Consider the following 22,949-nt stretch of genomic DNA (forward strand, 5'->3'; position numbering starts at 1 on the left):
TCTTTGTTTGATAATGCTTTACTCTTTTAGTTCGAATGGTTTCATCGTCTGTCTTGTCTTTTTTTCACGAGCAGGAGTGAGAAAATGGGCGTGATTTTTAATCCCCTAGGAAACACGGTATTTATTATTCTTAGGGGCTACGTTAAGCATGAGACCCGCTCCTATCCCAGTAGAAGAGCCAGAATGGAGACAGACGCCTCCCCCAGTCACAGCTACCTCTGGGACCTTCAGACTACGGCGAGGCAGTCGGTTCACGTGGAGAAAGGAGTGCCTGGCTGTTATGGAAAGGTATGTCACTTTGGGGGTATGGAGATGGGCATTTTTAAGCCAATACAAGCGTCCTTTTTCCTGCTCTGGTGAACACCGGCTTCATTTTCATGGATGTGCTTTAGCATCATACAAGTTAATAACAGTGTAATCATTTAATTCTCAATGGTAGAGTAGGAGGAGCTATTTCACCCCTTTTGTTGTTTAAAATGATGTTGTACTCCTCTGGACAGTATCTCATTTTTTGGAGCCCCCAACACATCTTCTCCTGTGAGAGTATTGGTGGTGTTCAGCTCTTCCTTGGCTTTTGCAGAAACCTTTCCATCTGTCTTGGTGGGGTTCTGCATGCTCTTTACGTTCTACATTTCTCCTTTCCCAATTTACTGGTTTATTTGCTCACTTGTATCATGTCATTTTATAGTTGATACTGGTATTTCAGCAGCACTGTAATTGTTCGGGATGCAGAACTTTGCCTTACAAGCAGTAGATTCCTTGTCCAGAAAGGCTCTTAGAGCTCTTTTACACGAGCTGGGAACAGTACAGAGCAAAGTGGGTTTTTCAAATACGTATGCAGAGTGGCAGGTGATCATTAGAGCTCCCATCTCCTCAGCCCTGCAGAGACTAAGCACTCCGAGCCCTGGCTGCCTACGTGCTTTGCCTTTCCCTCTGCTTACAGTAATGTCTCTTTTGTGGATAATACTGCAGAATAGAAAAGGGCTAGTGAACTCAAACATAGTTTAGGGATGAACACGTACTTCTGTTAAGGGCTAAATGGCTGGGAGGAGTTTTCTTCCTTCCAAGAGCGTGAGGAGCCTTCTTTCCATTAAAGCACTGGATGACTCTGCGTGCTACACACCTCTCTGGTTTGCAGCTCCATTCAGTCCTTGGCCAGGAGATTTTTAGTATGTGCTTGTGCCATTTCTGTAATGCTTCCCTTTCCTCTTACTTCCACAAGGATTTTTGGAACTGATTAAGAGGAGGGGAGTGTCTCCTTTTGCCTAAGCTAAGACCGAAATACTGAGCTCCCTCCGGGACCCAAGGCCTTTTACACACAAGATGGACACGGTTCTGTGTGGCCGCAGGCCTAACTAAGTGTTTGTTTCCGTGCTCTGTCCTGGCACTGCACCGATATTTTCAAGTTTGGCTGAATGTTTCCCCAAAGGAAATATTGTAAATGTTTGAAATCTGTTCTGCTTTGGTGGACCCCGTTAATGCAAAGTCCTGCAATCTGATGGTACAGGGACTGTGTTTTTCCAGTGTTTCCCTCTGCACAAGCAGTACCGTGTGCAGGATGGGATCTTTAGCGCTTTAAAATGCTGGTACGACTGTCCTGATGGCGTATGTAGAACGACAGAAATGCCACAGCTCAGGGTACCTTCAGGACGGTACCATCTCCTTAACCCTCTGTGCCTGAAATGCTGAGTTGCTCTGAAGCAGAATTAGAACTCTGGGCGTGGACGTTTTCCGTCTTGCTTTCTGTCTGCCCTGGAGTGCGGTAACCGTTGTTATTTGCTGTTTGATAGCACCTTAGACTCCTGTGTGCTAGGTGCTGTGGCAACACAGAGCAGAAGGAGAAAGCTAAGCGAGCCAGTGCTGCCCTTTCCTCCTTCGGGTCTCTCCTAAAGCCAGTCTCTGCCGTGGCGCTCTCAAGAAGTCAGGCAACCTGTAACGCTTTGGTATGTGTCTGGTAGAAAGATCTGGGACTTGGTTTTGTGCTCTGTAAGGTCTTTGATGGGATTTTCTTCTTATTCTGCTGATAAATGGAGACTTCTGCCACGTTGCCTTCGTCCTAGCTGTAATATTAATTTGCAAAGCTCTTGCTGGGTCACCCGGATTTCACAGCCTTGTGTGTGGGTACTGGAAAATATGGCTGAGGAGCTTTACGTGAGGCAAGAACACAGTAAACACAAGCCGTGCTAAAAGCTTTGTATGACGATAAAACTACACCGTAAAGCAAGTTGAGAATATGGTTGTTTAACTGTTGTACTTTAATAGGCCTAGTTGAGCTGTAAGGATACGCTGTGTTATGTGATAAGTTTTGAAAGAGTGGGAGGAAAACACTCTCTTGGGAGCCCTAGGAAGAAGCTAACTGGTTTCGCTTACAAGTCACCGGAGCCTTCCAGGCTTGTCCGTGACACGACATCGCAGCAGCCAGGATGGAGGTAGCCAGGCTCCCGGCTGTCTGGCCCAGGCGGATCAGGCCCACTTGATGCCGCAGGGTCAGGAATAAGCACTTGGCCACCTAAAATAGGGTTTGGCGTTGTGTGTGGTCTGGTGCCGTTTATGTTGTAATTTGCGTTTTCCTCTGAAGGATTGAGTTTTGACTGTGAGAGGAACCATCTCGCTCAGTTTAATGACTGTTTGCCTTAATTAAATGCAATTTGCATTGCATTGCGTTCGTATGTCCTGCAGCATCTTGATGTGCTGTTGGTGCACGCAGGGATTTAGGCGCCTAGTGTTGAGCTGCTTGTTTGGGAACCTCAGTAGAGTGCTTGTTCATCTAGGTTTCTAGCTATTCAGCAAAGAGAAACAGACATCCAGAAGACAATTCCATCCCACTAATGCAACTCATGTGAGGGCTGTACACACGTCCTTTCTGGCTACAAAAAAAAGGAGCCGTCTGCAATTAGGCCTAACTTTGGTGATTTAGTTAAAATGCCTGAGGATAAAAGGGTTGAACTGAGCCCTTAATGGAAACTCTTGTGTAGGTAATGCAGAACTACTTCCTATAAACTTCTGAAAGGCTGCTGCAAAGCTGTATAAACAATTTTTGGGTGAGGATCAAAGTCTTGGGCTGCTCTATCGGTGAATTGTGGTACGTGCTTTTGATTTGGATTCAGTTGGTAAGAAGCGCAGTCGCTAAAAGGCAATGTGTCAAACCAGCTGAGAGCACTTCAAGGAAAGAATCTGAATTTGATTGCAAAAATCAGAGAAATTTGCTTCTAGGAGCAGGCTCTCCAACTGAAAATGCGCAGCACTGGTCAGGATTCGGCCCGTGAACTGAATGAGAAGGGTGAGGGTGGAAGGCCTGGTTTCTCTTTTTTAAAGGATTTAAATCAACAAAAATTCCGGTACAATTAATTATTATATTGGTGCCAACCTGATATAATTAAGATTAGAGTTAGGGCGAGCACATATACTTGAATGTCTGAGTACATAAGTGTCTGTATACAGGGTATGTGTATTAAGGGAACTAATTGGTTTATACTGGATTTCCAGAATGCTGCTTGCGGTTTCTGTAATTCAATTCTCCAGTCTTTACTGCTTTTTTGGAAATTCTCCCAGGGTAGTTTATTAGTCACTAGGCTTAGATTTCGGACGATAGATTCAGGTCTTTCTGCCTCTCTCCTTCCTTTTTTTTTTTTTTTTTTTTTTAAAATATCTCTCTGAATATTTACACTCTGAAGGTTAAGAGGAGCAATGGTTCCAGAAAGTAAAGTTCTATATTTAACTGCAGACTAGGTGTGGTTCAGACAACCGCAGTGCAAGCTCCCTCTCGCTGCTGTGCTGGTGATATCAACCTTGACCTGTTCTCTTCTCGGGAAATATGCTGAGTTTTGTGTGCGGTGGTGTTGTCGCGTGCCTTACCCTCCTTTGGGAGCAGAGCTAAGGCTACGGTAGTCCTTTCTGTAAAAACCTGAGGTTAAACTTGAAAGTCTGTATCTGGTTCAGTTTCATGGTGTTCTTCCTTACATCTTGCCCCAAAGATAATTTTTTTTTTTCTTTTCTCTGCTTTACTTCTTTTCAACCCCTCTTACTAGAAATACGAAATTGAAAATTCCCTTAGGGTTTTCTTTTTTACTGAAGCTGTGTTGTTCTGTCTATTCTTTTTTTTTTTTAAGTGATTTGTTCTTCTCTAATCATATGTTGGAGTTGAGGTTTATCTTTTTTTTTCAGGCAAAAAAAAACCAGATTGGCAGCAGAATCAACAACTATACTCGTTTCAAGGCATTTTTGTTGAGTGCCATTGAAGATGGGGGGGCAGGAGTTTTGTTGTTTTTCAAGGATATGCTTTATCCAAAGATTAAATTAAAATAGCTGTAAATTCTGCTCTAAACAAAATGAATAATTCATCAGTTGAAAGTGTTTCAGTTTGTCTAGGGAGTAGGGACATTGCTTTCTGGTTGAGGGTTATTTGGTTTGATTTTATAGCCCTGGTTTTTTATTTTAACACTTGTCTGTGCTCTTGAAGCATCCTTTTGCAGAGATGTCTTCAGATTAAATAAGACCAGATGATGTAAGTACCTGTTATCCCCTTTTCATAGATGGCAAAACAGTCAGGTGTTTCACTTGGCTTTGTAATCCAGGGCAGCTTTATTCACAAGAAAATGGGTTTAGATTTCTCATGATATTGAGGGCATAGTTTCATGATCTAGCTGAGCTGAATTAAGTTTGCCACCATCTCATCCTGAGGTGTTATCCGGTCTCATCGCCCTTCTCAATTCCTCATCCTCAGTTTCCCTCCTCCTGCCACCCTGCGTTGTGCCAGGTGCGTTTCTTGTCTGATTAAAATACCAGCCAATTCAGCTTGGTTCGGAAAAAATAAATCGTTTTTATTTCCCCCTCTGTTTTACTGAATTGGTTCAGCTTGCCGTGCAACGAGGATGTGCCAGAACTGGCCCTGGGGCAAATGGCAGGAGGGTGCAAGTGAGAGCACAGGGAAGGGGAAGTTTAACAAAAAGATGTACAGATTTTCCATGGTGGTTTTTTTATCCTCTTGGTCTTGTTCTGATTTTATTTGGTTTAAGTTGGATGAGTTCCTGGTTTGGTAAAAAGCACGGTCGTGCTGACAGTTGTGCATAATGGAAGAAGTGTCCTTTGATTTTTGCCAGCATGTTACCCTGGCATCTCTGCCAAACTCTTTTGTGTGATTTGACCAGGTTGTGTTGTTCTTCCCCCTTTAAAGCAGACCCTAGTTGGCGAGGAAAGTCATCTCTGTGCCAGAATCAGTCACTGCATCTCCATCAGCTGCACGCGTATGCTGGAGAAGGTTTAGCATCGCCTGTCCTGAAGAGGCACCTCCTGGAGCTGTCCCAGCAGGCTGGTGCCGGGCTGGGCCGGCGGAGCCCTGCGCATGGTTCTGGCCCTGAGTGATATCGGTCCTGACATGCGTTATTAGAAATTCTTCCGATTGTGAAAGCGCTATTACTGCAGCTCTCCTGAGCGCTGGGGCTTCCACGGCTTCCCTGGGGAAAATGAGAGCTCTATTAGCTCCTGAAATTCAGTTAGGAAATTTTCTTAGTTAATTCCATCCCATTACTCTTAGTTATGTCTTCTAGCAGAACCTTAATACCGGCCCCATAGGGGATCTAAGTTTCCTGTGCAAGGCTTTGGAGGAGATGTAAGTTTTGGATTCATTGCGTTTCTCCCTTTTCAGGCTGACAGCAGAGCAGGAAGTAATGTCCTTCGCCCTCTTCCATTAGCCTGGTACATTGTTAGAAGCAGAACATCAGTTTCTCATCAGTGTAACGATGTCCACCGGTTGGCTGGGGGATGCCAAACCAAAGAAAGGATGAGTGAGATGCTAAAAGCCTGTAACTCTTGTGTTACTGAGTAAGATTGGTGTTGGGCATTAGGAAAAACTTCCTGGCTTTAGGAATGGCTGAGCACAAAGCAGATTATCTCCAGAAATTACGGAACATTCCTCAGCAGCACATTGGCTAAAATCCGTCAGGACGGTTGTGATACACTTGATCTTAATGCAGAGGGGAAACATCAGGTGACTTCTTTACGCTATTTTCCAGCTCTTTCTATTCTGTCATAAGGTGTTCGTTAGTCAGCATCTTGCAGCGAGAGGTTCAACTTCTTTAAGTGCTTTGAGATGTCAGGAGGGAGTGGTTTTTTTAGGATCTTTGCTGCTCGTGCTGGTGAAATGCTTTGAAATCTGTGAGTGCAGGCACTTTGCAGAGTAAAGTTCGCTTTACAATTCAGGCACAGGCAAGATCTTTTTATTGTCTTCAAGTGGTTTGGCTCAGGGTCGTTGCTGTATGTCTTCATAAAATGCAAGAGCAGCCATTTTATGCTTGCTACACAGAATCCTTCTTATTTTGCATTAGAGCAGGCTGTGTTCCCTCTTAGACATGCATAATATGCAAGCTTCCTATTCTCATCAGCTGTAGGCAAATCCCAGTTGTGTGACAGATTGCGTGCAGTAAGATGTGATGCTGGGATGTCTGTCCAGAGTGCTCGCTGGACTCGGGTCTCTCGAAGGATCGAGCACCTAATGAGTTATTTTTCTTTCTCGGGGAGCTCAGGTGTTTTCGTATCTTTATGTTCTCTCTCTATTCCCCCCCCCCCCCCCCAAAAATAAAGAAAAATAAAGGAGATCTGTGGGAGGGGAACTCCTTGCAGCAGACTCCAGATAAATTTTTTGAATCTGCCAAGGTCAAAATAACTGAAATGAACATTTGCGAAAGGAGCCTTGTCAATCTGACCTGCAGCAGCACTCTCTGGTGCTGTAAACCCACATTTTAAGAGTGGGAATTCTTCTCTAGTCCGTGTAATCTCCTGCATTTCTCCAGGACCAGTTGAGATGCTTCTGTATTCTGCCTCCCTGCTCATGAAGGTGGGAAGCAGGATCTCATCCTGAGTCACAACATTGTCTACTTACGGTACCAAAGCCATTGTCGTGGGATTGGAAGTCTCTGTAAGTGCCCAGGTGCGTTCAATAAAGACCTAAAAAGACATCATTGTCGTTTGCTGTGCAGGCTGATGCAATTTTTGCTGGCTCCAGTAGCACCGGTGTGGGGAAGGATCTGTAAGACCAAATTGGTGGTGATGATGGTGTTTGTTGTTCTTTCTAGCTGTCCTCTCCAGTCTGTGACTCGTTCACACATGGCTAGCAGTCATATGGCTGTGGGCAAAAGCTCTTATCTCCTACCCTCACTTTTTAAAAATCCTGCTATTGCAGCTGTGGGCATTCTTATTATTCACATAACTATGTAATTCCTTCTAAATCCTGCTGCGGTCTTCAGGGTACGTGGGAAGAACTAATTATACCTAGTTTCATTTTATATGCTAAAATGTGTTTAAAAAGTTGGCGGTCCCTTTTGCCTGAGTATCAGGAGAAAGAATAAGAAAGAACATTGCGTTTACCTTCCTGGGATCATTCCCTGTATATACCCCTATCAGTGTGCTGCTTGTTTATCTCCTCTCTGAACTAAACAGTCCTCCTCTTATCTCTTCTCAGATGGCAAGCCTTCCCTTGGCTTTAATAACGTTCCTTGTCGCTCTCCTGTGGACCTTTGCTGTTTCTATATTTGATTTTTAGTGGCTGAGGGTAGGTGAGTGGGGACAGGAGCCAAACCAATTACCGAATTTCCAGGGTGAATATTCCAGTTTATACAGGCAGCTGAATCTGATCAGCCTAGCTCTGATCTGAGCTGAATCTCCAGCCTAGCATCTGGGTTTTGCTGATCATTTTTGGGTATTGCTGAGAGTGTTTTCTTTGAGCAGCCCACAATATGTGTGCCTTTTTCCTGAACAGTGACAGCTAATTTAGAACGGGTCAAGTATGTAAGGAGCTTGAATTTGTTCTCTTCTCTGTGAGTTACTCTGCTTTTTGCAGAGATAGCAAGTGAAGTTCAGTCGTGAGAGTGTTTAGCTATTTCTGAAATTTACAGCAATTATCTGCTTTATTTGTATCCAGTATAAATAATCACTTTCCAGAACGTTATTGGATGTAACTGTTAACGCCAGTCATTTTAGGTCACAACTTCTCGGAGCCAAGGGCTGTATTCTGTGCGTACGCAGAGCCCCGTGCGGTGGGCTCTCTACGATAGTGTTGAGACCTCTAGATGCTGCTTGCTGTAAGGACAGCGTGAAAGTGTAAGTCTAGCGCTGGGGCTTCTCGTTCTGTGAGCTTTCTGTGTCAAGACCAGACTTTCTGTAATCCGTCATGGTATTCTTCTTCCTGGGACTGTTCTGTTTAAAGAATGCAGAATTGAATAATAACAAAAAGCTCATATTAATTAGATAAATCATTATTTTTCTTACCTATTAGCATGATTTCAGGAGGCAGGGAAAGTCATGGCATACTTGTGACAGAAAGGAAAGCTGGGGAGAAACTCTTCAGCAGGGCCTGTTGTGAAAGGACTAGGGGGAATGATTTCAAAACAGAGGGAGGGAGATTCAGATTACATATTAGGAAAAATTTTTTACACTGAGAGTGGTGGAGCACTGTCCCAGGTTGCCCAGAGAGGCGGTGGATGCCCCATCCCTGGAAACATTCCAGGCCAGGTTGAGTGAGGCTCTGAGCAACCTGATCTAGTCGGGGATGTCCCTGCTTCTTGCAGTGGGCTCAGACTAGATGACCTTTGAAGGTCCCTTCCAACTCTAACCATTCTATGATTCTATGATTATTCCCCCTTTGGCTCTTTTCCAGCCTGCCTGAAGTCCTGAGAAAGAACTAGACACCCTGACCTGCCAAGGAGGGTCGTTCCAGGTCCAGGTGCAGCTGAAAGCGATAGTCATCACCCGCAGCGAGATTGACCTGACCCGTATGTGATACTGTCCATGAAATAAACCCACTTAAGCGAATTACCAGATTAACTTCTTGAGCAATCTGGAAAGCGTTTGCAAGGAATTAGTAATCAGGTTGGCACCTCGTCGCCTCTCGCTTTGATGCCGCCAGCTGCCGGCGTGGAGTGTGCGTGAGCATCGTCCAGCTCAAAGCACTGCTGGCTTTGCCCGTTCCTGGTTTCTGGAAGTAGGTGGAGTTGATCCTGCTGACTCTCACTGCAGCTAGTCTCTGAACGGAGTCCAAATCTGCCTCAGTGAAAGGAAATTCTCTGGCATCTAGTAACAGATGGGAGGTCTTTATACAAGTAATAAACAGAGTAATTACAAGCAGAAGTGAGGGAGCGAAATTCCTAAGTAAAACTCGTAAGTGTGTTGCATCATGTATTTATGGGCTCTTGGTCAGACTGTGGAGTGCTTTAAGCAGACTAAAAAGAATGCTTTATCAGAGAACCATATGGGCTTTAACCACAAGAGTCACTGCCACATCCTAGGTTCCTTTTTTTCCTTTTTTTTTTTTTTTTTTTTGTAGTCCAGGATAGCACGATTGACCTTTTCTTGTTTGATTTTTCCTTTGGAACGTGCATAAGTTTTAATTTGTTTTGAATGCTGTGATGTTTGTGGGGAAGTCTATCAATAAACTAGAAGACATGGATGTGTTTCAAAGAGCTTTTTTATGATTTCCTTAGAAAAAGAGAATGAGAAAATAGGGTATATAAGTACAAAACGTATAGAAGAAGTAATCTGATTTGTTGCTTATTATGTATATAGGCTGGTGCTCTTGCAGTTTCTGTGTGCTCTTAGTCACAGGAGCGTTAGGCTGGGACTTCTAGTTTCATGTCCAGCTTCTCTTGTTTCAGTCAACCTTTATTACATCCTTTTCGAAAACGGATTGCATTCGCTATCTGGGAAGCAGGTATAGCCAAGGGTATGGAAGCCCGTTGGGCGGTGGCTCCCCAGCAGGCTCTTACTGTTTCAGCAGTTAAGTATCTCAGTTCCTGAGATGGATGGCTCACAATCGTTCTTGGACCAATATTATTGTTTGACTAAAATAAATCCTTACCTCCATCTCTTGTCTCCAGTGTTGGTGCCCTTGATGTATTTGTGGTAGACCATAACCTCATCTCTACCTGAGGTTTGCTCAGGTAAAACAGAATCGTAGAATGGTTAGGGTTGGAAGGGACCTTCAAGGGCCATCTAGTCCAACCCCCAAGCTGCATCTCTTGCAAGACAGACTTTCCGTTCCTCTGTCATCCTGTGGTTGCTCTGAGATGTTCTGTTTTAAATTCATCTTTCTTGAATGTGGGAGACCAGCGTTGTACATAGTCCAGGAGTTGTCTTAACAGACAACAATCTTTCTGTTACTTCCAGCTGATGATCTTTTTGTGTATACGAGTTGTTGTTCCCAAAGCGTATAACCTTGCCTACTGCGCTGTTACATTTCTTTTTAGTTCTTGCCCTTAGGTTTGTCTGTTACTTTTTACAATACTCCAGTTCCCTGTATTGACGTGGCTTCTGACTTTGTCATCAGCAGGTTTCCTTACTGTGTTCAGACTTTCTGTCAAGATCATTAAGTGGTTCAATTCTTAAGATACTCCAAGATGGTACTTGAGGAATATCACTGATAGCAGGTTCCCGAGCCATTATTTTAAATTTTCAGCCCAGTTCTTAGTTATGTGTTTCCTTTCTACTCTATCTCAGAGTTATACTAATTGTTGTCCTTGCCAAAGTTAGGAATAATTTCCCATTTATGAATGTATCAAATGCTTTACTGAAGTCAAAAAATGCTAAGCATTTATTTTTCCAGACCTAGGACATATTGTTGACAATTCCTCAGCTGCTTGTAGAGCGTTACTACCAGTAGTGCTTTAGTCAGGCTTCCTGAAGAGATGAGACTGCCCAGGGAACTCGGCTCGTCTGAGATGGAGTGGCACTGACATTTAAGAGGAAGCACATGGCAAAAAACATGGCACATGGTAGGGAGCGCAAATCTAGGAGTGAGGAGCTATGGATTCATTTCAGAATTCCGTGGCTGGTTTTTGTGTCTATATCTCTTAACTTTGCCGTTCTTCTACCTCTAAATTATTCTAATAATCTTAAGGAATAAGGTTAAAGAACACAATTTTGGAATCCTTTAATGAGTTTATGATCTGGTTATAGAAAATGTTCCTGAAATACAAAGCATGGTGGGTGTTTTTTTAATGAAGTCCATACTTTTGAGTCCTTGGAGCTTATTATTTCCAAGGTAATTATTCACAATCCTACGGACAAAAAAAAAAAAAAGTTTAGAAGCTGGATAAACTCAGCTATTTCCTTTCCCCATGCATGGAGAATGGTCATTAAATAATCTGTAGAAAATGAATAAAAAGATGTTGCTGCTGGCAGACTTGAGAAGCAGTACTCTTTAAGGGCCCACAAAGCTACCTTATTGCTTTAAACTTTCCTTAAACCTTCTTCTTTGCTGTGATGTCTACAAAGAACCTCATGCACATCTTGCCACTGTGGTAGCTTAACCAGCTAGCGTGCTGGCCTGTGCTGATTCTTTATTTCTTGTTCTCATTTGCCTGTATCAATCTGTTGCATTGCCTTTAGGTTACGAGGTAGGGAATAGATTAATCTTTGGAAAAAAAAAAAATTTTTTTTTTGTTTTGTGTCCGTACAGCGCTCAGTACCGTAATAGTTCTGGTCCAGATCTTGAAGATACTGGACATCAGGAAAAATACGTGTACGGAGCCCAAAGTCAGAAGCTTTGATCCTGAACCTTTTGACTTCAGGCACTCGATATCCTGCAAGAATTGGCCTTATTGTGTCTTTTTTTCATACTGTAGGATCTTTTCATTAGTTTAATCCATTTTTATTTTCTGAAAATGCAGCAGCGATGGTGACTGTCTGTGTGATCTAAACTGAGTGTTCCTGAGTCTGGTCCAGTCCTGGAAATTGAAAATAAAAACCTGCAGATCTTTGAGGGGAAGTGCTAGTGATTATGTTGGAAGTTGTCAGCTCATGCTAAGCTTAATGACAAATCTCGTGTTCGGTATTTATCCTCTCCTGGAGGCTTAGGACAAAGTGAGACTTCAAGCTTCATAGCCAGGAGGACTAGAGAATTTTGAAAACCATGACCTTACTGACGCGAAACGAATAACAACTGCAGGGACCTTGCTGCTTACACTTGACATTCTGTACATACATTTTTTTGTGATCCAGTGCTGAACTTCCCATTAAAGCACAATTCTGAGGCAAAGACAGGCTGTTCTTCTAGAAACACCTTACTTGAGATGAACAGAAAACCGAGTTCTGACTCTGAACTTAGTATTTTTTTTCAAGAGAGCAGAGAATGGTGTTTTGCATTGAGTAATGTAAAATCTGAGTTGTGTATTTGTGTTGCCAAATAAAGCCTTGGAATCCTCTGCTGTCCTGCAAGTAGCATCTCTGATAACCACAGCGTTGGTTCCAGTACATCTCATTGGAAAGGTGGGTCACCCAGCAGCAAAACAGCCCGTACAAGTGGATGGACTCTTACTGAAGTCCTAGGGTTGACTTCTGCAGGGTCTCATCACTTCTTGGAGATGTTTGATCCATGCACTGATCCTGCCTGAGCTTTGCTTGCTTTTTGAGAACTAGCTAATCCAGAGGATGTAACTTTAATAATCTCTCCCTTGTAGAAAGATAGGAAATGTAGGTGAGATTTTTTTTCATGGTTGTCTTGTTTATCGGTTGGTTAAGTCCAGAGGATTTAGTGCACATAAATATCCCTCTAGTCTGTAGGTCTCAATTTAGACTCTGCACGTAAATAAAGGAGAACAAGAGGTACCATTATTCGTGCTTAGATGCCTTGTTAGGAAGAGCTTTGAAGGTGCTGTACGCTCACACCAACCCGTTGGTGAAATATTACAGAAAATTCTCACTTTATCATGTCTTGATGTGTTAGCTACTTGCTGGCTTCAAAAATTTTTCAGGGTTTTTTTTTTTCCTTTTATTTTGTGAACAGTTTAGTTAACCATGTTAGTTTTGGGAGTCTGTGGTATCGTTAAGCTTAAGGATAGTCATAAAGTTTTAGCCGTTGTCTGCTCTCAGTGTCTTCAAGGTGCCTTAAGCAGAAAAGTACCTCTGTGTTTCAAATTGCTAAAAACTCCAAACCTCTCTACTCAGGAGAGAGCTGTTGTGTCATTTCAGAAATATTCTTATCACCAAATCCCATTACAAGGAAGAGTAAATTGCCACCTCCGATGTCTTAACCATTCTTTTTTTAATTGTTAATTATCTCGACAGTAGGGTGCTGTAGATTAGGAGGCAGAGATTATCTCTTGTGAGTTTGAGGCTTTCAGAGCTATTATCAATGAATTCTGGTTTAAATAAAATTTTAGGATATTGATAGCTTGGTTGGATAGTGTTGGTGCTTGAGACCGCTGTCAAAATACCGAGAAAATTATTTTTTAAAAATTTAGAAAGTTGATGATGTTACAGTAGCTTTGAAGGTCGTACAGTCTTACGCAAGGTGTATTTTTGGCATTTTAATCTACATTGCAGAGTAGATTCCTGCTAGGAGACATCAGTAAAATGACTGTCTCGGAGTTTAGGCACTGATTTGTAAAACCATAACAGAGTCAGCTCTATTGTACGAGTAATTTTTAATGTGTCCTGGAATGACTGTGTGATTTATGTCCATAAACATACAGTGATGAGCAAAATAATTATGATTTGTATGTCTGCTGCTCGTAAGTGATCTAGTCCTCTTGAGATCTCTTCTCCAGGTTTGTACTTTCCACAAAAAGAAGTACAAGAACGAAACATCTCTTACCGTGAGAGACTTAAAAACTGTTCTCTCCCTGGACAGAGAGTTTGGCAATACCCTGGGGTTGAAAGGTCCAGTACCCTGGGATTGAAAGCTCAAGCTAGGAATGAGACACGGCTTTTCAAAGAATGAGGATTTTTACAGTTTGGTTCCAAAGCTTATTTAAAGTTATGGTAGATTCTGCATTGGATAAAATCCCAAATTTTTCTGTTGGGACTGGATATCTCTGTAGGTCAAACAGAAGATCTGGGCTTGATGCCAGAATTGCTGAGCAACCTCTGGGCAGTGCTGTAGAAGAGGTCAAGGTAGAGTTCTTCAGTGGTTTTTTCAGTCCTTAAAATCCATAGACCTGTGAGAGACCCCAGCTAAATGATGGTGCTACAGGGAAAACAGCAGAGAGCTGTAGCCATTGTGGTTTTCCTGGGTTTGGGTTTTTTTTTTTTAAGATTGGTCTTTTCCCTGGGTGGAAGGTGTAGTGGAGCTGACACTGCAGGAATGTCTAGACTCAAGTTCATCTGCTTGCATCCCGAGAGCTGCGTTCTCCTCCTTGGCTGGTTTCAAGTGCAGAAGTGGCTCACCAGATGCTTCCTGTAGCAACTAAACTGGTGGTTTTGTTTCACAGTCCCAAGGAAAAGGGAAGATGGTGTCTTCAGTGGAATTCTCAGCTCAGTCAGAGTTTATCGTTGAGCTTTAGTTTTGCTGTCTAGAGTAGAAATTTCTTCACTGTGTATTGTGGGGTGTGCTGTTCAGTTGACACGCATGCCGTTATTATAGAATCTGTAGAAATATCAGTAGATAACACGGATGGTGTCATCTGTTGACCTCGTTGAAATGGCATTAGTGATCTTCTTGGCCAGTATTTAGTGGGAAATAAACCAGTCATTACAATTTCCGATGAGATTATGCTTTGAATGTCACTTCTCTGACAGGCTGTCTCATGCCACACGGTGATAAGATCTCCGGCACAGATGACAGTCTAACTTCAGAAGTTTTTCCATTGGTTTGACAGCCTGAATAATAGTTCTGTTAAAAGCCACAAAGACTGAAGCAGTGACCTCTTGCCGCTGGGTGATACTACGTTGATAAATACTCTAATGAGAGATAAAGTGGGGAACTGTGTTTGCGTGGTTTATGTAACTTGTCAGTGGAAAGCAGAGGTACCGTTCGAAGGGAAACTAGATAGGGAGCTGAAATTACAGGCAGTCTTATCGAAAACAAAAGAGCAGCTCGCACTCTCGTGTATTTTGAGACACCACTTTGGCAGGGAGCTCAGTCCCTGGTGGCAGCGAGATCTTCTGTTCATCAACAGGGGTTAGAGGGGAGCGGGGGAAAATGGGCAGTTCTGGTTTTCCATACGTCCCTGGGCCAGTCGCCGAGCCCGTCGCTCAGGCTTTGCTTTTAGCATTGGTGGCGGAGGACGTGTGTGAGCTGCCACTGGAGGAACTGGTCTCAGCTGCGTGATTCAGCCGTCTCCTGCCCTCCTCCCTTGGCTGCGCAACCGCTGCTCTTGGCATGGGGGGAAAGCTGGACTGGAGAAGCAGTCAAGTAGAAAACCTTCCTGCAATAAAGGAGTGGAGGAGAGGGTCATAGAAGAGACCTCCAAGATCATCAAGTCCAACCATCAACCCAACACCACCGTGCCCACTAATCCATGTACTGAAGTGCCACATCTGCACATTCTTTGAGCACCTCCAGGGACGGTGACTCCACCACTGCCCTGGGCAGCCTGTTCCGGTGCCTGGCCACTCTGTCAGTAGAGAAGTGTTTCCTGGTATCCAACCTAAACCTCCCTTGCTGCAACTTGAGGCCGTTTCCCCTTGTCCTATCACAAGTTACTTGGGAGAAGAGACCAACACCCACCCCACTCCAGCCTCCTTTCAGGCAGCTGTAGAGAGCGATGAGGTCTCCCCTCAGCCTCCTCTTCTCCAGACTAAACAACCCCAGTTCCCTCAGCCGCTCCTCAGCAGACTGGTGCTCCAGAGCCCTCACCAGCTTCGCTGCCCTTCTCTGGACGCGCTCCGGCACCTCAACGTCCTTCTTGTACTGAGGGGCCCAAAACTGCACACAGCATTCGAGGGGCGGCCTCACCAGTGCCGAGCACAGGGGCACGATCACCTCCCTGCTCCTGCTGGCCACCCTGTTCCTGACACAAGCCAGGATGCTGTTGGCCACCTGGACACACTGCTGGCTCATGTTCAGCCGGCTGTCTACCAGCACCCCCAGGTCTCTTCCACCGGGCAGCTTTCCAGCCCCTCTTCCCCAAGCCTGCAGCGTTGCGTGGGGTTGTTGTGACCCAAGTGCAGGACCTGGTGCTCAGCCATGTTGTACCTCATCCAGTTCACATCAGCCTAGCTTGCACAGGTCCCTCTGCAGAGCCTTCCTACCCTCCAGCAGATAGATGCTCCCACCCAGTTTGGTGTCGTTTCCAAACTGACTGAGTGTGCACTTGATCCCCTCGTCCAGATCGTTGATAAAGACATTAAACAGAACTGGCCCCAGCACTGAGCTCTGGGGAACACCACTTGTGACCGGCCACCAACTGGACTTAACTCCATTCACCACAACTCTCTGGGCTCGGCCATCCAGCCAGTTTTTAACTGGATAAGACCATTCCTTTCAGTCTGTGCTTAAATTGCGTTAAGCTGGACTGCAGCCTGGATCTTGGAGGAGATGTTCTTCAGTGGAGGAGCTGGAGCCCCAGAAGAAGTGCTGGGATATTTCACTTGCAGGTGCTTCCCGCATGGATGGAAGTGGGAACCCAGAGACGCAAACACAAAGTTAAGCGAGGGAGTGAGCTTTACGGCACGTCTGCTGTTCTTCAGTAAATATCCATCTGCCTATTCTTACCTCTGGTCGTTGCAAGGTGAATTATCCTTCTCTCAGTGAGATTGCCCTGGTGTAGATGTACCTGAATCACCTCAACGTGAGTGGGTGTTGTTCTTCTGCCCTGCAGCACATTGGAACCTCTCTGCTTTGAATTGCGTCCACACTTTGAAGCTTTAACCGTTACATCATGCTGCAAACTAAGCCTTTCCCCAACCTGGGGTCTTTTGTGCAATTCTGGGGTTTTATCATAGAATCATAGAATCACAGAATGGTTTGGGCTGGAAGGGACCTTCAAAGGTCATCCAGGCCAACCCCCCTGCAAGGAGCAGGGACATCTCCAACCACATCAGGTTGCTCAGAGGCCTGGCCAACCTGGCCTGGAATGTTTCCAGGGATGGGGCATCCACCACCTCTCTGGGCAATCTGGGACAGGGTTCTACCACGCTCAGTTTAAAAAAATTTTTCCCAATATCTAATCTAAATCTGCCTCCCTCTATTTTGAAACCGTTACCCCTCGTCCTGTCACACCGGGCCCTGCTGAAGAGTCTCTCCCCACCTTTCCTGCAGCCCCCTTTAGGCACTGGGAGGCCGCTATAACGTCTCCCCAGAGCCTTCTCTTCCCTATCTGTTTGTGTCTGACATCCAGCCCTGTGGAAAAACACGGAACCTGGCTGTCCTTCCACTGCTCCGTAGCTTGGGTCGTTTCAAACGCTCCCCTGGCAGCTGCGAAGCTGATATGAAGCAGCAAAACTTCCACTGAGGATTATCGGGAACACTACTGAGGAGTTGCTCCGTGCGTCTGATATCTGAGCCTGGATAACCGCAGCCGTACAGCCGAGCAAAAAAAGATTGGCAGCTCCTGCAGGAATTCAGATGGGGGCACCTTGGGAAAGAGAGGAGGGCAATGCGTTTGCTTCCATCACGCAGCCCGGGGCTGAGATGGATTCTCTCTCCGTCATTGTCCTAAGCACATTATCCCTGAAAGAAAGAGGGTTTCTCTGAATCTGCAATTTCTCCAGGCTTCAGTGTTATTGAAATGAAACCACTTCAAGGATATCTACATTCTTTACCATCATATGGATTCTCATCTCAGGTAAATTATTTGGCCACTTTTCATTTTAATCCTCCACTGTCGTTTTCTACAAAAGAGATCATTTGGTTTCTCCGCTGAAGGTGTTCAGCTGACAGCTGCCCTTTGTCTAGAAAGCAGTGTGCCTTTGCAGCATTCACTTGCGCCTGCTCGCCGTCCTTTTTTATTTTCCTTTTAAGTTCTTATTGCTTCATATTTTTCATCTGTAGTTTTCAGGAACTTTTCAGGTTGTGAACAGGCTGTGAAGAGAAATTCCAACATCCTGTGTTCTTTCCCTGTCCCTTAGGGAGGGTAGACCTGGCTGATGAGAAACAGAACTGGAGGCAGATTAATTAATGTCCTGCTTGCAAGAAGAACTGTAGCAAAAAAAATTCATAGTGTTTCACAACCACTAAACAGTCGATGACGTCTTGAATGTTTTGCTATGGCTTCCCTATCTTGAAAACTCAAGTTATTCTCACGTACTTCCAGAAATGTTTGGAGGCTTTGAACATTGTGCTTTGTGTTGTGGTGTATCACCCACAACTCCCATCAGGACCTTGAAATAAGCGATGGGAAGGAAATACGTGTTGGTAGAGTGTGCATGCGGAGAATTTGGAGGCTGAGGATGAAAATCTGCTGTGACGGTTGAGGTTGTGTGTTTTTTGATCACCTGTAGCTATGAGATCTTTTCCTTTAAGACTGAACTCCAAAGTATGATCTCTTCTCTGATAAAACCCTCTTGCCCAGAGAGGTGGTGGATGCCCCATCCCTGGAAACATTCCAGGCCAGATTGGCCGGGGCTGTGAGCAACCTGATGTGGTTGGAGATGTCCCTGCTCCTGGCAGGGGGGTTGGACCAGATGGCCGTTGAAGGTCCCTTCCTACCCTAACAATTCTGTGATTCTAAAACCAGCTTGGACTCTGTCAAAGGTTAAAAGCACAATATGATGATGGAGAAAAGTATTCTCAGGAGAACTCAAGGAGAAGATACAGTTTTGGGGAGCGTGAGTTGAGGGCTGAACAATTTATAGGCAGCTTGAATGTATGGGAGAAGGAGGAGGCACGTGATTAATGTGGGTAAGGAATAAACCAGCAGGCAGGTTCTAAAATTACTGTGTCAACTACAGAAACCGAGTTTAACTGCTCCAGTAGTGCCCTTCCAGCTCCCCTCTCCTACCTGCTTAACTTTGTGATCTCCATGAAAATGTCGTCTTTACCAGGAGAGTTGCCTCAAAACTTCTCAAATTTTTGGTGGTTTTCCGTAAAATAGGGTTTCAGGATGAAAAGAATTTCAGATTTTCAAGTGGGAATCGCTTTTCTTGTAGAGTCTTTTAGACATTTATGTTAAAAGATAAGATGTTTGTGTTAGAATTTAAAGAAAACATTTCAGAATGATGAAAAATATGTTTTAATCCATGCAAATAAAAATGTTTATAGCTTCTTCAGTTGTAAAATGTGTTAAGATAAAAATTACTGTTTCAGCAGCGAGTTTTTTCTAAATCACAAAAATGATTGGATCACACAAATAAAACCTCTTCCTTTACCAGAAGAGATTATTCATTGTCCAGTTTCAGAAAATTAGCTCCATCACAGAGAGATTTCCTGTTATCCCAGAGAATTTGGATACTGAATATCTTCAGCAGGACCTGTTATGACAGGACAAGGGGTAATGGTTTCAAAATAGAGGGAGGTAGATTCAGATCAGATATTAGGAAGAAATTTTTTACGCTGAGGGTGGAGAACACTGTCCCAGGTTGCCCATCCCTGGAAACATTCCAGGCCAGATTGGCCGGGGGCTCTGAGCAACCTGATGTGGTTGGAGATGTCCCTGCTCCTGGCAGGGGGGTTGGACTGGGTGGGCTTTGAAGGTCCCTTCCAACCCAAACCCTTCTGTGATTCTAATTGAACCTGTAGACTTGAACTTAAGTTTTGTTATTATTAGAAAATGTGAGCTTTTTTGGTTGGAGCCAGCAAAAGCACGTGGGAGTTAGTGGCTTGCTAAAAGGATAGTGTTCTGTTACATGCCGAGAGAAGGATCACTCGTGGCTGTTGTGTTGTCTTTCCTTCATTAGTTGGTGTCTCAGTTTCTTGTGTCAATATAAGAATGGGCAGTTCAAGTATACACTGTTTCTTAATTTTATATCTTTGGTCATTTTCTTTTCTATGAAGCTAGGCATTGTCTAGCAGTTTTGGGACCACAGATGATCGAGATCCATAATACCAGGTGATACCAGAGTTTTACCTTCCGGCTTCGGTACATCACTGTGTAGATCCATCAGGTTTTCTCATTTAATGAGGTTTCTTTTGTGGTGTTTGTTCTTAACTTTTGGCAAGTATCTATAAACAAAATAAATAATGTTCAGCAAAGGGCATCCATAAAATAGCTGTTGTGGCTACCAAAATTTGCTGAGTTAATTTTTATACGTGTAGTACAATTGGATTCAGAGTCCAAATCATACGGTGTCTTCATGTAAATATGTACAGCTGAGACAGTGACATGAGGCGGTTGAACTGGGATTCTAACCTTCTTCTTCCGTCACCAACGACTAGAAAAAACATTTTTTTGGTCTGTTTTCCAAGCTGTCCATTCTCAAAAAAACCCCAACTTTGTACAGAACATGACCCCTTGGAACAGAAATGTGCAAGTTCAGACAGACATATATATCAGTTGAAAGGATGTAAGGGTAGAAAGGAGGATATGTCTGGAAGAGGAAATAATATATTTTTAAAGGGGGAAAGAAAATATCTTGCTAATAATTCAGGGAGCATTCCAGTGCCAGAGTTGACAGTGCTATGTACTTGAAGCTTCCCAGAAATTTAGTGTAACCAGGTGTCCTCCTCTCCAGATCTAATGGCAGAATTTTAGTTCTTTTTCGGAGTAGAATCAAGCACGGTGGGATTTGCAGTTATGGTCAGTCTCTTCAGATCTACTTCATCAGAGCAACTCAGAGGTCCAGGAAAGGAGTAGTGAATGTTTACTTGTAAATGTGGTTGCCCCCAAAGCCCAAATCGCTAGTGTAGACGTCCTCTGGCCTTCGTTTAGTGAAGATGGAGCAATTTCCGTGGTTTTGTTTGCTCTCTACGCTAGCAAATCAAGTGGAAGCCCTTTAACAGAGCAGCTAGCTGTGCTAATGAGGGATTTCTTAGTCAACGAGTAGCAACTTTGGAGTAGGACTCCGTTTTTGGGCACAACTGCAACTGTAAATAACGCAGTGAACAGTGGGGTGAAGAAGTAGCAGCTGAAATTCAAACTAAGTGTTCAAAATTTGTATTTCCGGTGACTTGATCTAAACTGGGAGTGAAATAGCAAGATCTTTGTTAGTACCACTTACTCAAAAGAAGGTTGGATGGAAACAATTCCTGTGTGGAACAGATTCCAGGTTTCCATAGGCAGTAACTGTGCCGGGGCCGATCCACCGGAGGAGAGATATGACCATGGAAGATAATAATTGCATAGATAGACCTAAGTCTCCTACCACCACATGATCTGCAATTAAAGGAAATATCTTATTTTCCAATAAGCTGTCCAACAGCTGAACCTGCTGCTGATCAAAGTCGATCAAAGAATTCTTAGGATTATGTATTATGGACAATCTACAGAAGAAAATGTCGTAGTCCCTGCTTACGGCGTGCTTATCAGAGTCCATTGAAGTAAACAGGACTTTTTATGGGTTTTAATGCAAATCTGATAAGCTCTGTAGAATGTAAATCAGTTCATTAAAATTTGTAAAGCACTTAAATGAAGTAAAAGAAAACAGTTTAACTTTTACAGGATGTTTACTGCATATAAAGTACAATAAAATCACAATTATTCAGAAAAAAAAAAAATATGCTATACTCAGTACGTTGTTCTGGGGAAGAATGAAAATTAAATAGTGATTTTAAATTGTGGATGCCCCATCCCTGGAAGTGTTCAAGGCCAGGTTGGATGGGGCTTTGAGCGACCTGGTCTGGTGAAGTATGGTCCTGCCCAGGGCGGGGGGTTGGAGCTGGATGATCTTTGAGGTCTCTTCCAACCCAAACCCTTCTGTGACTTCAAAAAACTACCAAAAAACCCCAAACTAGCCTGACTCTAGGAATCTTACTGTATCACTGTGTAATTTTGTCCGTAGAAGCTTCTTACCACATCTCTCTAAAGTCCACAACATCTGTGTGTTTGTGCATAATATATCTACAAATATGTACATATGTGTGTATATTAACCCAAGGATCAAAATAAATATTGAACAGCTCCTTGATTTGTAGGATGCTGCCTGAGCTGGGCATATGCCAGGAAAAAAAAAAAGTAAATGATAATAGAAAAAGGCAAAGACACGGCCTACGATGTCTTCTTGCCAGTCTTAACTCTGATATTCATAGCATTGCCTACTTTGTTGTATCTCCTAGTTCAGTATCTCAGATGCCGAGGTGACGCCGCGAATGCTGAGATAATATTCATTTAGCTGAGGCTTTTGGGAAGTTTTTTCCATTCTCTGGGTACGAGCGCATGCCGGTATTACCCCACACATGTACAGGTTTACGGAAAATTTACTGCGTCTGTTATCTCTGTAGAGCGATGCGGAAACTAACAGTTGACACCTTGTAGTGAAGCTGCTTTGGAGCCTTCATTGTCTGATTTCTGAAATTATTTTCTTTTTTTCCCTCCCATTTGCAGTTACTTCAATGAGAATCAATATCCAGATGAGGCAAAGAGAGAAGAAATCGCAAACGCCTGTAATGCAGTTATACAGAAGCCAGGTGAGGAGCTGATCATGATGTCCTTTGCAAAGGCAACTGCAATTAGATTGTGACATCACCGGCTAAATTCAGCAAATCTCATTTTATGACTATTACCAACTCAACCAGTAGTAGGTTTCTTCTTGAACGTTCTCTAAGTTGTGTTGTGCAGACCTGCCGTGCGCGGATGAACGTGACAATTGACACAATTTTCAAACCGGTGCCTGTGTCCAGTTCTGAAGCACAAGTTGTGCATCTGAACATTTCATTTATGCAGCTTTGTGAATGGCATTGCCGAGAAAATAAACATTTCTGAGAAGTTTTCATTCTTTACATTCAGTTGTTGCAAAGGACTTCTATAAGCACTCAGTAGTGATCTGAGAATTGTATTACACTCCACAAAAGGGGGTTTTACTGGTTCCATTTTACAGATGGAAAATCGTAAATTCACAGGCTGAGGCTTGCCGGAGATCATGCAGCAGGTCCTTGGAGGAGTAGGGAACGCAGTTTTTCTGTCTTTCAGTTATCTTTACAACTTCCAGACAGGGGTTTCATCTGTGTGTTAATGGAGGACCTTGTGTTTGGGCCAACAAGTTGTGTTTTCCCTGTTCCTGGAGAAGTCATTACTGGGAGAGGAGCGTGGATATTCAGTGTAGTGTTAGTGGACGTATCTGCCTTTGCTTAGTTTTGCTAAGCAAACATCTACGTAGTCTTCAGAACTTGTATTTTGGGTGTATTTAGATTTTTATATAACCAGAAT

At 43.6% G+C, this 22,949-nt stretch overlaps 1 protein-coding gene across 15 annotated transcripts in view; it reads left to right on the top strand.

Annotated features, from left to right (window-relative positions):
- Positions 1-22,949, top strand: part of HMBOX1 (homeobox containing 1) — a 106,490-nt gene that overhangs the window by 76,350 nt on the left and 7,191 nt on the right. For all 15 annotated transcript variants that reach the window (XM_086744940.1, XM_086744941.1, XM_086744936.1 and 12 more), the window contains 2 exons: positions 135-288; positions 22,128-22,210. In XM_086744940.1, the coding sequence (XP_086601066.1) occupies positions 135-288; positions 22,128-22,210 (237 nt within the window). The remainder of the gene's footprint in view (positions 1-134; positions 289-22,127; positions 22,211-22,949) is intronic.

The sequence above is a fragment of the Chlamydotis macqueenii genome, chromosome 3 (assembly GCF_036417535.1).
Source record: "Chlamydotis macqueenii isolate bChlMac1 chromosome 3, bChlMac1.mat, whole genome shotgun sequence".
Classification (NCBI taxonomy): Eukaryota; Metazoa; Chordata; class Aves; order Otidiformes; family Otididae; genus Chlamydotis; species Chlamydotis macqueenii.